A 12,860-nucleotide genomic window follows, 5' to 3' on the forward strand; every position below is an offset into this window, starting at 1 on the left:
TTTTCTTGTTCATACTTGGATTTGGGGAGGCAAGTTACATCATCCTAAAATGTTTGAGTGCTTTTGCTCTCACTTATTAAAAGCCTCAGCCTATATACATAATCAAGAAAGAAAAAGGATAATTCCAAAAACATCTCATGGTATTGTTTTTGTCATGGTCCAGTTAGGAGATAGATCCTATACCAATTATTTTTACAGAGAAAATTTTATATAAAGAACTGATAACCAGTTATAAAATTGTTAACTAGGTAATTGAAAGGAAAGCAGCAACTATAGGAAGGAGCTACCACTCCTAAGGCTGGGAAAACAGGAAAGGTTGAAATTATTAAAACCTAGAAGATGAGCTGTAACTCAGATTCCCTAAGAGGAATAGCTTGATACTCAGAAGGCTAACTCAGACTTCTGAGAAGATAGCACTGCTGGGTCTGTGCTGGTGTCCCTGAAGGTTTGGTAGAATGGTGTTCACAGGAATAGCAAACAGACAGGAAGTCCATGGGACAAAAACAGGAAGGAGTTCCTTCTTCCCTCTTCAGCTCTACTGTCCTAGAGCTTTGCTCTAGCTTTGGCAAAGCCTACCATGTAGCTAAAAAGTAGTTTGCAGTTGAAGCCCCAGTATTACAAAGCTGGGTATAGAAGCATGATTTTTGAGCTGATAGTAAGTAATTTAATAGGTGGTACAATTGAAAACTAAATTAGGTAATACTTGTAATCCCCCTGTGAGCTACAAAGGACATCATATAGCACATTAAATATTAAGAATAAAATGTTAGTAAAAATTCAGTTTTAAATTTTCTCTAAGATAAAATCATAACAAATATATTTCATTAGGAAATAAGGGTTAAAAATAATTGCATTCAACTCAAGTATTAGGAAAAGATCAACAGAATAAACCCAGAGAGGAAGGAAATTAAAAATATAAGGTTAGATTTAGCAAAATAGAGAACAAAACAATAAAGTTAAAAAATTATTCTTTGCAAAGATTTTTAAGATTATGAAGTCAGAACAATGTCCATTTAAGAGACAGGACTATACATACTATGTTGTTTTTGGGGAAAGAAAAGAGATACAAATGAAATACAGAGAGAAGAAATAACTACAGACCAAATAGAGATTTAAAGAACAAACAAATACTCTTCCTGGATGTTAAAAACTCTCCCTTCAAAAAAAAAAAAATAAAAAAATAATAAAAAAATAAAAACTCTCTCTTCAGAAGAATAATGTAAAAAAAAAAAAAGAAGAAGAAGAAGAAGAATGTGAGATAACTATCTCACTGACTTTCCTATTAATTTCCTGGGAGCCTCATGATTGACTTTACTTGATTCACTGTACTCTGTTAATGTAAATACATGCGTTAACATATCTGCATAACTACTAAAATAATAGAAAAAGAATGTATAACTCCAGAACTAGTAGAAGGCAAAATGGAATGTAAAAAGAACAAAACAAAAATCAATCTGAAAGAATACTAGAAAAGGAGAAGGTAGGGATTAGACTATAGCTATGTTAACATTAGACCAAGTAATTTTAAGGCAAAAATCATTCCTGCCGATAAAAATGAGTACTGCATTTTGATAAAATATTCATTGCATTGGGAAGGCATAACTATTTTAAAGGTAGCTGTGAAATGTATAAAGCAAAACTTTATTCAGGAGAAATTAACAGAACAACCATTTTAGTGAGAGAATTTTAATTTATCTCTCTCAGTGTTTGAGGATAGATTTGAGTAACAAAATCAACAAACTTGTCCTAATAGTAATATATTTGGAACACTGAAACCAACAATACATGTTGAAGCACACATAGAACGTTTATGAATTTATAATCTAAAAAAATGACACTTAATATAGGCCTTGTTCTCTAACCAAAATTCATTAAGTTAAAAATCAATAAATTAGAAAAATTTTTAGCTTGGAAATTAGGAAACTCTAAATAACTCATTGGTTATAATTTGCAAATGAAAAGCTATTTAGTATGAACAATGCAGGTATATCAAAATTTGTGCTAAAGCACTGCTTACAGGAGAATTTATAACCTGAAATTGAAGTTAGAATTGAATATTAGAAGTTAGGAAAGGGTCAAAAATAACATGCCAGGCATTGTCATCAGAAAATAATAATCTCAGAAAACAAATATTTAATACAGATTGGGCAGAAATTAATAGAAAAGAAAGACAATTAACAAGAAAGAGGTAGAGTGTTTTGTATGTGCTTCCATAGTACCTGCATGCTCCCTTCCTTGGTACTTCTTCATGGTCATAGTGAGTTCTAGGGTTATCTTAGCCTCTGCTTAGTGTCTTTTGTTGGTCTTATTACTTTGTTGGAAGCTCATCTTGAGTAGATTGTTTACTTCTATTTAAAGAAAAGTTCTTGGTTTTATTGGGGAGGGGAAGCAAAAACTTGCTGGCCTTTTCTAGGTCCCACCTGCTTGCAGTCCTTAAATTACCCAAATTATCTTTCAGGGCACCACTACTCTTATTTTTGTTTTTTCTAACGTTATCACTGGTTCTTCAGGTTGCTATTTTTCTCTGTATTTTGCTTCTTTATATGTATTTTTTAGAAATTATAGTAGAATATTAACAATGAAAGATATCCAAAGATATAATTAAGTTGCTAACAGATTATCAATATGATGCCATTTTTTGGTGAAGCTGAACATAAATCTATTTTATTATGGATGCTTGAAGAAAAGTTGGAATGGATGCTCTTTATAATATTAAATGGTTATCTTTGGATGGTAAGATTTTTGGAGAAATTTTACTACTTAGAATTTTAACTAATTAATTTATTTTTAATTAAATTCAGTTAACATATAATGTATTATTAGTTCCAGAGGTAGGTCAGTGATCTTGTTTCTTGATAGTGCTTGTTGAAGGCAGATGCCTTAGATATCTAGTGATCTTTGGGTGTTTTTCTCATATTTGAAAGTGGAGCTTCTAAAATTGATTAGGTACTCTGAACTATTGGGGCTTGTGAGCTTGTGGTCTTGTAGTGAGTTTTGCATGGGCCATTTCCTTGGGTGAATGAACCCCTGTCAGTATCCTTAGTCTTCCTTCTGGGGCTAGTACCTTTCTAGAAGGATCGTTTAGCTTCAAATGTGGCACATGTATCCTGATTATAAACTCTGGGAGCAGCAGGGAAGAGTAGAGGAGGGGAGGTCTCCCTAATCTCTCTATTCAGTACACTTCCCTTGTCTTTAACTGCTTTGCTACCCTCAATTCAGAAACTCTATTACTTAGAGAAGACATCTTTAGATGTAGAGTATAGGAAAAGTCATCTGACTCCATGCAGTTGGAGAGGGGATCTTGACTTTTCTTTTAATCTAACATTTTTCTAACCCCAATTTTTCTTTTCTTTTTTTTTTTTCCAGAAGTGAGTTGTGCTGTCTACCTTTGAGCTTTTTTGTTTATATGTGGGTGCGGTGAATAGAAGGGGATATATGGCATAAATCTGGTTGCTCTCAGATTTTTTTTCACTGTCTGCTAGTGTGTCAGCTTTCCTTGATCAGTTATATTCGGGTATTACTTGTTCATTTGCCGTCCAGCTTCCAAAAATTTTGTTACTGTTATATTGTTTTCTCTCCTATTTGCCCTTCTAGGTTTATGCTTCCTTAAAAAATCCCTTGGGGCACCTAGGTGGCTCAGTGGTTGAGCATCTGCCTTCAGCTCAGGTCATGATCCTGGGGTGCTGGGATCAAGTCCTGCATCAGGCTCCGTAGAGGGAGCCTGTTTCTCTCTCTGCCTATGTCTCTGCCTGTCTCTCTGAGTCTCTCATGAATAAATAAATAAAATCTTTTAAAAAAATCCCCATTGTAGTGGGGTTATAGGAGGGAGCAAAAGTAAGTGCTTGGATTTAATCTGTCTTTACTAGCTTGAATGACTTTACTTCAAACCTTTGTTTTTCAGCTCTTGATTGATATGCTTAGTAGTGGCTCACTTTAATCTTTTAATTTAAATATATTTGAGAAATAGTAGGTAAATATATGTTACCTATCATCATTTGGAAACGTTAAGTTGTGCTGTGTTTATCACAGAATCGGTCTTTGTATTCTACTGTTTCTTAACTTGTGAAAACTCCTGTCTTTATTTTTTTGCCTTTTTTGTCTTTGGGAATTACTCCTTTTTTCTTGCTGTCTTCATAGATGTGGAAATTTTTGCCCAACTCTAAATTCTGTAGTTTGCATTTGAAATCACAGATGTTTTACTATTTTTTTAGGCTTTTTAAAACCATACATTGTCTTTTTTTCCAGACCTCCTCCTCACATGAAAATAATTGGTCTTTTTTATTGTCAAACCTTATGCTTACATGAATGACATAAATGTGGCAGGAAAATTATTTGACTACTTCCTTTCTTTCAGTTTTTAGTATCTCAATTCTGGTAAGAGTGAGGTATATGTTTTAAATTAAAAATAGTGACCAGTATTGCCAGAGAGCCATTTGAGACATAAAGAAGAGTCAGATTCTTCTAGTTTTTTGATTACTTCCACTTATGTAAGGTTTTGTAGGAATTCCTTAAGTTCTTTTGTATTAATGTGGTGTTTAATACAACACAGCACCTTAATTACTACAGTTTTATCTATTTAGGTTTCTTTATTATGCTACTATTCCATTTAACTAAAACATATGTTGGGGAATGAAACAACCTAATTTAATATTAACTTTTATTTTTGTGTCAAGAGTTGTGAGAGTCTGAGCTTTTACCTTGTCTGCAAGCTAGCAAATTTTCCGAGTGCTTGCAGAAGATACAATATTCCTGGGTCATGGGGAGTCTGGCTAGCTCAGTCAGTTGAACATGTGATTCTTGATGTTGGGATTGTGAGTTCAGGCACCGCATTGGACATAGGGCCTACTTGAAAGAGAGAGAGAGAGAGAGAGAGAGAGAGAGAGAGAGAGAGAAAGGAGAAAGAAAGACTACTTTAAATAAATAAATCATCCATCCATCCATCCATCCATCCATCCATCCATCCATCCATCCTGGGTCACAAAGGATAGAATATCACAACAGAAATAGCCAGAGCAGCATTTGCACCAGTTCCTTGAGCCTCACTTTTCACAGAGTGACATGAGGAAGGCTGGGTGACCTCTGTTTCCAGACAAGACATTATAAGAGGAGAACCTTGAATTTAAGGAACCTGAATCTTTTGTAACAGACAGTAAGCATATCTGCCTTTTGCTTCGGGGGGGGGGAGGGGGGGGGAGACAATCTATCTTCTTGTGTATAGACATCCTTGAAAATATATCTGAAACAGAGGCAGTTAGTGCTTTTGCTCAAAAGATAAGCAGAAATGTGAGAGATGTAAAGAATTGTCTTTTCAGCGTTTTGGAAGGCAGATAAACCAACTGGGTGTTTGTAAGATGGCTTAAGACATTTTCTGTAGAAAACAATGATTTTTTTTTTTAACATATATCTTCGATTTCCTCTTGTGTAGCTATTTTTCTAGTTTAGTCTACTATCTCAGAGTCCTCCATGAATATTAAACTCACACTGATAGTTTCGTGGGAAAGATTAGTATAGATCATTTTTCTGAATATCATTGAGGTATTCACTTTTTTTCTTACTTGTCAAAGATACCTCCCTTCTGTTTTGGGAGTTTGTGTATGTTTTCCCTTGTATCACTGCTTCTGTTTCTCTATAAAAGTTCAAATAAATGAGATCAAGTACAATGATAGTTATGGTATCATTTTAACTTTGTAAAAAATCCTCAGAGGCATACATCTGTGTCTTGACAAAAGACCTTTAATATGATGGGGCTAGCTGGAGTCCTAGGGCAAATTCAGTTATTCAGACTGAATTTCTAAGGGATTTCTGAGACCAGAATTCTTCTAAGTGGACCTTCATCATTCCCTGGAACACAAAAGTCTCAGTTTATTAGAAGACTGAGGCGAAGAGCATATAGATAGGGACTGTGCTGCCTAGAAGTCTTTGTCACAAATCGAAGGGCTCTAAATCTTAGTTGTGCAGGAAGCTTAGTTGTGCAGGAAGCTTAGCTGTGCAGGGCAACTTACTTGTGAAGGAAAGGGAATTGAAATATTCTGTTGGTGTATAAACTGCAAGCAAATAGCAAAAGCAAGAATTTGCATCTGTCACTTTCCAGGACAGCATGATCACTTTTAAGTTATTCCTGATTTCTGTAAATTTGATTTGGTTGAACATTTGGCTCCTGCAGTATTTTACTACTCTGATTCCACTGCTCCATCTCTTTGTATTCTTTTTTTAAAACCATCATTTCTTCTTATGCTTTTTGAATGATGGGCTTTCTTAAGATTTTGCCTTCAGCTCTCATTCTTTCATCCCCGGTCTCTTTCTAGCCTCTTTTCATAGGTCTCTCCTCTTCCTATAATATTGGATCTCATGTGTATGCACACAACTCTAAAGTCTGATTCTTTCTTGAGTTCCAAAACCACACTTCTAACTGCCAACTGAATATTTCCTTTAAGATGTTCTGCCAATACCTTACAAAATTTATAACTCTGGGTTGAATGTATTAATATAAAGGGCAAAGGCAAGAAGTATGTTATATTCCCCAGGTTATTTTGATAACTCTTTATAGTCTTTTTTGTGGATGTTGCTTTTTAAGTTTTATTTCATGTTTATAAAGTATCCATCTTTTCATATTTCATATCAGTTTGTAATATTTTTACTACCCAACCTAAGCATTCAGATTCTTGCCTTCCTCTCCGATATTCTTCATCACCTCCCTTCATTCCCCAGGCTATATATGTGTGATGCTATAAATGTGTGAAGTTTGGGTTTATTATTAGTTTTTTAGTTTTTTGATAATGATTCAGTTTTTATTTATGGGGCAAAAAATAAATCTTGTATTTCTTTGCTCTTTGCAGGTCTTTATGCTTTACGGAGAGTCCTGAATAAACAGCCTAATCTTTCTGATAGCAAGATGGCTGGGTTGGTGAAGATTACTCTGAATGATTTCTTACAAGGGATGAATGACATCAGGCCCAGTGCCATGAGGGAAGTAGCAATTGATGTTCCAAATGTAAGTCATTTGTACTACTATGCTAGTTACACTGTTTGAATTGAACTCTGAAAGAAACTGAGACTCCAGGGAAACAACCTGCTTAGGCTAAACTTAAAAAAAAAAAAAAATTAAAATTTTTATGGGTGTAATTGGAGATTCAGTGCAGTTGTAAGGAATACTTTAGGGTGATCTTGTGTATTTTTCACTTACTTTCCCCTCTCAGTGCTAACATCTTTCAAACAATAATACATCACAAGTGGTATATTCATATTGATATAATCACTGATCTTATTCAGATTTCCACAGCATTACTTGTACGTGTGTGTGTGTGTGTGTGTGTGTGTGTGTGTGTTAAGTTTAGTTCTATGCAGTTTTATTACTTATAAAGGTTTTCATGCCTATCACCGGAATCAAGATACTGAATATTTCCATCACCACAATGATCCCTTGATTTGCCCCTTCATAACCATACTTACCTTGTTCCTGTACCCATTTCTAAAATTCTGTCGTTTTAGAAATGCTTTGTAAATGAAATTACACAGTATGTAACCATTTGGTATTAGTTTTTCCCCATTTAGCATAATTCCCAGGAGATTCATCCAAGTTGTTATGTGCAACAATAGTTTGTTCCTTTCTATTGCTGAGAAGTATGCCATGGTATGGCTATACCATAGTTTGTTTAACCATTCATCTGTTGATGGACATCTGGGCTGGTGTCCAGTTTGGGGCAATTATGAGTAAACCTGTTATGAACATTCATGTGCAGGTATTGTGTAAGTGTAGATTTTTATTTCTCTGGAATAAATGCCCAAGAGTGCAACTGCTGGGTTGTATGTTAATTGCCTATTTAGTTTTATAAGAAAATGTCTACTAGGCTAATTTTAGAATTTAAAAAAATCTTCTAGTTATGATGCCTCCACTATTGATGCTTGGTGTTTCCTCAGGTCCTTTTACATTTTCATCATTGACATGCTTTGCAAAATTCACAGTCAGATTACCACAGGGACAACACCTTTTATGGATGTATCATCTGCTAGGTTATCATTTGAGTGGATCTAACATTCTGAAAAAAAGTGGCCTTATAGTTTTCTTTGAATATATTAATATTTCTGGAAAATGAATAGTGAAACAAAACATTGACAGCATGGCCTACATTATATTGGGATAGGGTATGGACTGTTAAATTCGGCTTGATCATCAGGAGGTTTATATCTTAGCGTAGCTGGAGGAAAGTTTACAGATTGCTGTCTGATGGTTTTAGGAGAGCTCCGATGGAAGAAGAATTTTGTGACTGTTCTTTCCCTTTGCTTTTATAATATCATTCAATTAGTTTTTCTTTGTTGAGTTAGTCTTACTGTTTCTGAGATACTCCCTTGCAAAAGCTCTAACATTACAGCTGTTTGAAAACTTAGAGCCTTGTTGGAGAGGCAAGCATAGTTTTGTGCCCTTTCCCCCATTGAATGTATATTAGTAGTTTTTTGGTCATTAACTGTTTTTTAATTGCTGTAAGCTAAAACAAAAAAACCCAAAAAACTTAAAGAGTCTAAAAAGATATTAAGTCACTGGAATAGACTCTGTGGAATGATTTAGTGGGGAGAAAGAAATCAGTGGATTTGTTTTCATTTTTTTGTTGTTTTGTTTTGCTTTTTTGTTTATTTTTACTTTTAAAAGTGACTGCTTTTGGAAAATGTGTTTTATGGCCAAGTAAGTTTGGGAAATGCTGGTTTAAATAAAATCAGTTGTATTTCTTTGTTGTAGACCTTTTCAGTATCAAAAGATACTTATGGAAACTTATTTGGCCATGGACCATGTGGAGCAAATACTTTCTGCATTTTGCAATGCAGTAGATTGCTGAAATGACTGCAGAGTGTTCCCTTCATTGTATGTTTGCCCTTTTTGCACTGCAACTTTGTAGCTCCTACCATAAAAGAAATGAAGTCAAGTTTTCCACCCCATGTAACTTTCTTTGGCTAATAGAGATCTTAGCAATCATGATGCAATCAGGTTTGAAAGCATTTAGTCTTGCCTTTTCTTGCTGCTCTTTGAAATCCTGAATTAGTTATGCTAAGAAAACTGTGCTAGTTTCTTGGAGGATGAGAGACCATGTGGAGCAGAAGTGAGCCCTCTTAGATGAGATCCAACCCTTTTAGCCACCCTTCCAATTGTCAAACATGTGACAGTTACCTAAACTATCTCATCCTGATTGACATTTACCTAGACCAAAAGAGCCTTCCAGGAACTGATAGAATTGTTAAAAATAACGAATGTCTTTTCTTTTGAGCCACTAAGTTTTATGATAGTTAGTAAGAGCTTAAGTGGCAAAGATGCTTGCTGACTTCTTATAGAACACAATAGTTTTGTAAATTGAGTTGAGACACCGTACAGATAGGAACATCTCTAAGGACTAGCTTCTAGTTTAGGCAACTTTATGTGATTTTAAATTCTTTTTGAAACTTTTTAAAACTCACTAATGAACTTACAGCTTAACTTTGGGGTTTTACCCAACCTCTGTAACATAACATGCTGACTTAGTATGAATAATTTGACAACTGGAATTATAGAATAATGAATGATTGATGTTGAATTAGTAGAAGCTTTTCATTTCTTTGAAATTTATGGCCTAAAGTTTGGACACATTGGTATGAATACTTTCACTTGTAGTATTTACCTGTATTTTTTTGGCTACTGTCTCATAATAAAATGGGTCAAGTAGACATGTAGTTGCCAAATGCCACATGGGAAGATATCAAAAATTTCAGATGATAGGGTTATTTTTTTTATTTTTTATTTTGTATTAACATTTCTTTTTTTTTTAATTTTTATTTATTTATGATAGTCACACAGAAAGAGAGAGAGAGAGAGAGAGAGAGGCAGAGGCACAGGCAGAGGGAGAAGCAGGCTCCATGCACCGGGAGCCTGACGTGGGATTCGATCCTGGGTCTCCAGGATCGTGCCCTGGGCCAAAGGCAGGTGCCAAACCGCTGCGCCACCCAGGGATCCCAGGTGATAGGGTTATAAACCAGCTACACCACCCAAAAAACACTTTAGTGTTTAGAAAAGTTTAGGTTTGCTTCGACCTGGATGGAACTGGAGGGTTTTATGCTGAGTGAAATAAGTCAATTGGAGAAGGACAAACATTATATGGTCTCATTCATTTGGGGAATATAAAAAATAGTGAAAGGGAATAAAGGGGAAAGGAGAAAAAATGAGTGGAAAATATCAGAAAGGGAGAACATGAAAGACTCCTAACTCTGGGAAATGAACTAGGGGTGGTGGAATGGGAGGCGGGCAGGGGTTGGGGGTGACTGGGTGACAGGCACTGAGGTGGGCACTTGACAGGATGAGCACTGGGTGTTATTCTATATGTTGGCAAATTGAACACCAATAAAAAATAAATTTGTAAAAAAAAAAAAAAAAAGAAAAGTTTAGGAACTAAAGAGACATACAGCAAATTTTTTAAACTTAAAATCACTGCCAGTAGAGAATGTGTTTAAATACACATTCTCCACTCTTGGAATTGCTGAACTGATTTATTCATCACAGGAACTGGTACTACAACTACATTTTTAATTGCTCTAATGAAAGATTTTTTTTCCTTTATTTTCTTTTGATACAGTATTTACAGTCCATGGACTTGTGCCATTTTCCATTTGGCACTTTATTACTTGGCCTAAGGCCATGGTGTACTGTGATGTTACTCATGAGCTCCAGAGTGATTAGCCCTGGTCAAAATCCTTTTTTACATTGCTTTTTATGTTCACTTTAGATTGTAAAAATTTTCCTGAGAAGTCAACATTTCTATAATTGGATTCCTAAACTTTACTCTTCTGCTTTCAGACTATTACAATGACAAAAATATCTCCAAATTATTTCCGCAGAGGTTTACTACTTTGTTATAGAAAACCTGTTCAAGTAGGTAGTGAATTGTGAACATTTCTTAATAGTAAGTTAGGCATTCAACATCTTTTGAGAAAAGGTTTCAATGTGTGAAATTAAAACTTCTAAATCACACTTGCCTAGTTATATTTAAGTTTAAAAGAAATGTCTTAAGATGGGAATATTGCCAATTATAATATAATGCATTATTAATTTCAGGAGACCACAAATATTAGCCACTTACTTAAATGTAATGTTTCCTTTTTGTGGACTTTCTGAGTTGGTGATTATACCAGTTGGTGTATTAAAAGTTAATTGTATTTTACAATTGATTGGTAATTAAAATTAAATGTATTTCTTTACCACATGAATCTTCAGAATCTTTGACTATGCAAGTATGAATTTTGAAATTTCAATTTTTCACCCAGAAATAACAACTGTTAACATTTTGTTACAGTTCCAATAGATTTTTAAAATTTTTATAGGTTGTTTTTCTGTGCATGTATGTATTTTTATATAGTTAATCTTAGGATATGTATAGTTTTATATTTGCTTTTTTCACTTAAAATTACATAGTAAACATTTTACTTTAAAATTTCTTAGCAAACATCTTTTTAATGACTGTATAATAGACTGTTATGTGGTTAAACTGTAATTGTTTTATCCTTCCTCCATTCTCAAATATCTAGATTTTTTTCTGTTTTTTTTTAATATGATTATACACATATTTATTTCCAAATATTTACATTTATGATCCTAGAAGTAGAATTACCACACTGAAATATGTGGTTTTAAAGCTTGGAACAAATGTTATTAAGTTTTCCCCACCCCCCTTCCCCAAAAGATTGTTTTAATCTATAATTATGTGATAAAAATTTAAAATTACAAAGAGCTTAATTGAAATCTCATTTTATTTTTATTTTTGTCCTCTTTTATTTGCCACTAGAATTTATTTTCTCGACTAAAAAGATCTTTGTCATTATGAGGAATAATACTGGATAATCTTTAAAGCAAGAGGTAAAAAAAGAACATGAAAAAGAACTGTTAATTACATATCTTCGTCTTCCTATAAAAATGTTAAATTTTTAGATAAGGAGTGTAAGCTGGATGATTTTTTAAAGGAATTTTAATTTCCATGAAAGCAGAAATTCTTACTTTTTATTTTTATCCTTTTATTTTTACCCTAGCATATAACAGATATCAAATCAGTATTTGTTCAATGGACAAATGAAAAACTATAATTTTCACAAAAAAGTCAATTTCACATATATTTAAAGGGTATCGCATCCTTCTGTGCTAAAGTATAATTTAGTCTATTATTACCTTCATGTAAGATTCTTCAGATGCTTCATATTTTATAAAGCAGGTGGTTTCCTTTGTGAATTTTAACTCTTACCGTTTGTTCAGTGAATTTAACAATTTTGGAATAAAGAAGGATATAATAGTGCTAAGCTGTCTATTCTGGAAGATGCACTGTAGTCCTTTATTTTTTCTGTAAAATATGTTGCTTTCTTGATCTATTGAAAATTCTTTTTATTAAGGTAACCCCCCCAAAAAATATGCTGCTTTTAGTAGTTGTATTTACATATTATCTTTGCAATAAGTCATTTAATGTATACTATAGCAATTATTACTGATAAATGGCATTCTTAACCAAATATATACAAGTTGACTACCATCAAGTTTAATTCATTAATGCATCTTAAACCATCCCTTCCCCCCTCCCCAGGGTTTCTCTATTTTTTTTTTTAATGTTGTTTTAGGTTGTTTCATTATTTGTAAATAATCCATCTTTATACTTTTGGTATTGCTTTTGGAGTGCAGTTTTCAGAATTTGGACATTTAGTTCAGAATAAACTAAAAGCCAATAAAAAGGGCTCTACTTTCATGTGAACTCACTTTTGTAAAGTGAACTGCAACCAGAGCCTCAAGACTAATTGTATAGTCTCAAACCTCTTTGTAAGCTTGAATCCGGGTTAAACTTAGAGGTTGTCTGCAGTCAGGTTGAGTG

General features: G+C 33.8%; 1 protein-coding gene across 2 annotated transcripts in view; it reads left to right on the plus strand.

Moving 5' to 3' along the window:
• The window catches only part of AFG2A (AFG2 AAA ATPase homolog A), a 326,044-nt gene that overhangs the window by 38,783 nt on the left and 274,401 nt on the right, over window positions 1-12,860 (plus strand). For both annotated transcript variants that reach the window (XM_055317094.1, XM_055317095.1), the window contains exon 10: window positions 6,837-6,991. In XM_055317094.1, the coding sequence (XP_055173069.1) occupies window positions 6,837-6,991 (155 nt within the window). The remainder of the gene's footprint in view (window positions 1-6,836; window positions 6,992-12,860) is intronic.

The sequence above is a fragment of the Nyctereutes procyonoides genome, unplaced genomic scaffold (assembly GCF_905146905.1).
Source record: "Nyctereutes procyonoides isolate TBG_1078 unplaced genomic scaffold, NYPRO_anot_genome, whole genome shotgun sequence".
Taxonomy (NCBI): domain Eukaryota; kingdom Metazoa; phylum Chordata; class Mammalia; order Carnivora; family Canidae; genus Nyctereutes; species Nyctereutes procyonoides.